At 41.8% G+C, this 4981-nt stretch overlaps 1 protein-coding gene across 1 annotated transcript in view; it reads left to right on the top strand.

The window, feature by feature from the left end:
• The window catches only part of LOC119428442 (crystal protein), a gene marked incomplete at both ends in the record, with an annotated part of 5788 nt that extends 1625 nt beyond the window's left edge, over nt 1–4163 (top strand). The window contains 4 exon segments of the mRNA XM_037696122.1: nt 2761–2888; nt 3071–3189; nt 3634–3774; nt 3991–4163. Of these exon segments, the coding sequence (XP_037552050.1) occupies nt 2761–2888; nt 3071–3189; nt 3634–3774; nt 3991–4163 (561 nt within the window).
• Nucleotides 4164–4981: the final 818 nt, after the last annotated feature.

Raw genomic sequence — 4981 nt, 5'->3', positions numbered from 1 at the left:
ATATACATATATACTAAAAAAATCTACTACTTACTACTTGCACTTCTATTCCTACTTGGCGGTTTTTCACTTGTCACGGGGCTTCAGGGTACGGATCCCCCGCGATAAACAAGAGACTACAGTAATCCAGCTTAAAGATGGGGACCACAGCTAATCAACATTACCCTAAAAAACGTCTTTAACTCTATTATTTTATATTATTAAATATATATTTTTGAAAAGTTAATTTAATTCAGTAAATCAATTCAAAAAGTGAAATTCATTCTTTCACCACTATGTTTATTTTTGTTCATGTTGATGATTATGGCTTACAGCTAAAGCAAGCTCAAGATGACACATCTCAGAAAACCTTATATAAATTAAGGCCAATAAAAAAATATTTTTAATACAGAATATTTTGCTTACTGAGAAATGTTCATATAAAATACATTATATGCAATAAATACTCGGTTAGGCCTATTTAGCATAAATAGCTTCAGGAATGCAATGTGACAGAGGTAACCAGTCTGTGAACCTGCTGACATGTTGTTTATGGCCATGCACCACCCTGACCCCGTCTGACCCCGTCTGATCGTGGAAGCTAAAGCTTTTCTTGAATTCCCCCCCGGCATTAATAAAGTATCTGTCTGGCTGTCCGTCCATCCATCCGAAATATTGCACAATCCCAGATTGCTTTGATAGCAGCCTTCACCTTTTCTGTATCGTTGGGTTCAGTGTCTCACATCTTTCTCTTGACAAAACTCCTGAGATTATCTGTGGGGTTTATGTCAGACCAGTTTTCAGGTCAATCACGTACATTGATGGTCAATAAGGTTCAAGATTCTTTATTGTCATTCACATCATATGTGGTACATCAGGTGGAACAAAATTGTGTACTAAAGGTCACAGTTACACCCAAAAATATCAAAAAGAGAAAGTATAAAATAAGAAACAATATACAGTAGTCCCTCGTTTATCGTGGGGGTTCTATTAACTGATCCGTGAAAGACAACAAAGTAGGAATAGGAGGTGCAAGAAGGAATAGTAGTTTATTTTAGTATTTATATATATATATTAAGACTTTATAAACCCTTCCCACACTCTTGCAATATTCTAAACAATGTTTCTAAACTCTAAATGCTCTTAAAGAGCACGGAATGTCATGATTTCATCTCCTGCCACGCCCACTTCTCCACTGCAATTACACACATCACCAGATTCACTTCCGTTCTCCCTCCTTCTGTGTAAATAAACAATTAAAATTTAAATACTGTAATATTTTAACAATCCATGCTGCATGAGCAGCAATGTTTATTGTAAATAATCAAGCACAACTGGAACCGAGCCTTTGGTCCATCTCAGCGGACGGCCAGGCCACCGGGAAATGTCCTGATGCTCCGAATGGCCCGTCACCCCAACCTGCTGCAGCTGGTGCTACATTATTTAAAATAATTTATTTTAAATACATTATTTTTTGTGCTGTGCTGTTATTTATTTATTTATTCTGAAATTATTTTGTGTGCTGAGCTTCTTAAAGCGCTGCCCAGTGTCTGCAGATTGTCTGATCGCCTCATTCCTGAAGTTGTTCGGTGTTTTTGTTCCTGCTCTGTTCCTGACACTTCGTGATTCCTCCCCTGTGCCTCGCCCAAGACGGATCCTTCTGCCCATGATGGGATATCTGAACCTCCACGTCTGCTCTACCTTCAGACCATCGATTCCAGCTAAAACCCTCGGATAAGTTTTGTTTTCCTGCCTCTGTGTGAACGACCCACGCCTGTATTTTTGACCACAAACTCAGACCCGGGACTCTAAGAACCAAACTCTACATTCTAAAGTGTTTGTCAGAGTTACGCTCACGCATCACGTGATCCATCCAAAACATCCGTTCCCTCTGACGTCATCGCAGCTTCGGATTCTCCACCGGTGATCGAGCTCTTTGTGTGACAGCTGACTTTCTCCTCCTGATAAAACTTCACATAAATATTTGTGTTCACTCCTGTTTCAGTTTTATGAGGAGGAGGAAGTCAGCGGTCACACCAAATCCAACAATGCCAGGTTCCTCAGACTCAAGTGAACTTTGGTGTTTTGAGCCACTTTGGCATGGCTGCCTTAGAGGAGTTGACGGGGGAGAGGGCGGACCCCGGAGACCATCTTAGCACCAGCAAACAGTTTTTTCTACACTGGGAGTGTGCTGTTTGTGGGATTCAGTTTGTTTGGTGGCTCCTCAGACTGAAGAAGTCCTTCGGATTAAGGATGAAACGCTTCAACAACAGAAACCGTCCAGATGACCTGACTGAACATTGTTGGACTCATACCTGGATTAATGAGCATGTACTTTGGTGTACCTGCGAAATACTTATTCATACTAATTCATCCTACGTACACTGTTATATTCTACCATGTTGTTGTTTACTGTATTTCTTTTGGACCTTGTAAATACTATATTTCTTTTCCCACTTTTTGGTACTTTATTTTGTACTTTTATTGCCTGCTTTAGTATTTCTTGTTTTTTTTTTTTAGCGAGTTGAGTCAGTTCTTCTCATCCTGAACATTTCATAGCATTTTTGACTGTATGTTAACCTGCACACGACAAATAAACATCTCAAATCTGATGTGGTCGCAGCTGAAGTCCGTCACAACACATTTAGCTACTTTGCATAAATTGTGCTTAGTATTTTTTAGGATTTACCAAACTGCCTCTTGGAATATGTTGCACTTAACAGAGACTGTTGTAAAAAGACAGTTTGTTTAACAGATTTGTTGGGGTGGGTTTGGCAACAGGTTACAATATTTGGAGAGAGTGCTGGAGCTCAGTCAGTCGGTCTCCACCTGATGATTCAGAGCAGCGAGCCGCTCTTTAAACAAGCTGTCCTGCAGAGCCTGCCCTTTTCCATCCCACTAAAGACCAGGTAAGGAACCATTTGGCTTAGCTTGAGTTGGAAAGTTCTTTTTTAATCATCAAACACAAAGTTGGCAAACGCATTATTTAATCAGAGAGCTGTTTTCTTGAGCCCTTGCTGCGTTCAAAGCAGGGACGAGTGTCTCTGCACGCTTCGAGCTGAAGTTTGATTTTTCTGCACCTTGTTCCCAGATACGATGCACTGCAGTTGGGAAAAGACTTTGCCGAGCAGACCAACTGCTCTGTGAGCGACTTCATCTGCCTGATGTCTCTTTCTCCACAGACTATCCTGGCTGCACAGCTAAAAACAAGTAGGACGCCACAACCCCTCTGATTCTAGAGCAACTCTCATGGCTGCCCAAGCAGTTACATAAAAAGCCAGGACATAGTTCACTTATCAGCTAAGGAGGATGAAAAACTTACGTTTAACCTGAGATACAGGAAGAGAAATCACTAAAACTGAACAGTAAGCCCCTCAAGGAGCAATTAAATAGATTTTTCTGCCTGATGGCAAAAAAATGGAAGTAATCTATCTATATATGTCAGCGTTATTAATCTTTAATTCTGCATTTTCATCCTAAGCAGCAGTTTTCTGACTCACATTCTGGTCCAAAAGTCATAAAGAAAAGCCCACTGTGTAGAAAATGTTTAAGAGAATAATCTGAAAACATTATGAGTTCTCTTATAATTGTGCCAATTGTTTTTGATTAACCACCACAAAATAGAAATCAGACACTTATGTCTTTTCATCCCAGGTTCTACGATTGTGAACCCGTTCAAGTTTCTGGAGGTTTTTGAGACGTGGGGTCCAAATATTGATGGGGAGCTGATTCGAGAGCAGGCTATCTCTGCCTTTCAGGATGGCCACTGGCAGAAAGAGAAGACCGTGCTGCTGGGTAAGAGACTCGCCGACACAAGAACATAAACAACACTGTATTATTTTTATTTATGAGACCCACGGGTCCTCGTTATAGGGCAACCTTATGTGAGGATTTCAGAAATGTTCAAAAGTTCTAGACTCCAGAAGTCAGGAGTGATTTAAAAAAAATGAAAAATTCCCAGAAAATAGACTGAATCACATGAAAGAGGCAGCAATGCTTTGTGTCCTGCAGGAACGACCTCAGAGGAAGGGGTGCTCTTTGTGTACGGGGTCTTTAACAAACCAGTGTCTGTGGTGGAGTGCACCGTGTATATCGCAGCCATCTTTAAACAACACACCCTCCAGATCCTACGCAAGTACTTGCCCCTGTACAAGGAAGCTGACCGCAGAAACATGCTAAACCAGGTAAGAAGCTCAGAGTCATTAAGGGGTTGCAGCAGCCTCAGTATTCATTGTTCCACATTTACCAAATAAAAGAAAAAGAAAATTGCGAAACCAACAAAGCTCAGTCAGGTCCTCTGGACAGTTTCTTTTTTTGCTGAAGCGTTTCGTCCTTCATCCAAAGGACTTCATCAGTCCCAGGAGCCACAAAAAACTCAGCCCCACAAGCAGCACACTCCCATAGTGGACCAACCAGTTTGATGGTGTTCAGATGGTTTCTGGAGTCCTCCCTTCTTCCCCATTGACTCCTCTGAGGCATCCATTGGCCGTGGCTGCCATTTCATCAAGAATAGCTGTTGTTTTGTTTCAAATTTACACTTCCTTAAAAACTTAGACTGAAAAAACAAAATAATTCCTCTCATGTATGAACGTTTGCCATGTTGTGAACTTTTCTGGCATCAGTGCTGCTGCTTGTATCCTTGAAACTGTCATTAAATCTGTAGTAGAGCTGTCATTTCTAACCCGAACCTGGAGCCCGGCTCCACCCAACCCGGATTGGGACTGGGCCGGGCCATAATAATGTGCTTAATGTGAGGGTCGGGTCAGTGTCGGGCTTTTGATTACGTCACCAGCCGCACAGGGCCATTTGACCGCACGCTGAACGGCCTTAAAAGAGGTAAAAAGTTCAGTTAAGCTTCAGATGGACTACTGCCAGTGATCCATTGTCCAAATGGACGTTCATTCAGCCGCTGCACTCAGAGGTCGCGCGCGGCCGATGATCCATACAGGTGAGATCACAAAATATCCGACATGTCAGAGCAGGATCCGTGTCTGAATAATGC

This window comes from Nematolebias whitei, chromosome 22, assembly GCF_014905685.2.
Source record: "Nematolebias whitei isolate Nwh7 chromosome 22, NemWhi1, whole genome shotgun sequence".
NCBI classification, from domain to species: domain Eukaryota; kingdom Metazoa; phylum Chordata; class Actinopteri; order Cyprinodontiformes; family Rivulidae; genus Nematolebias; species Nematolebias whitei.
The sequence above is the reverse complement of the archived record's forward strand: the minus strand, read 5'-3'. Positions and strand labels throughout refer to the sequence as shown.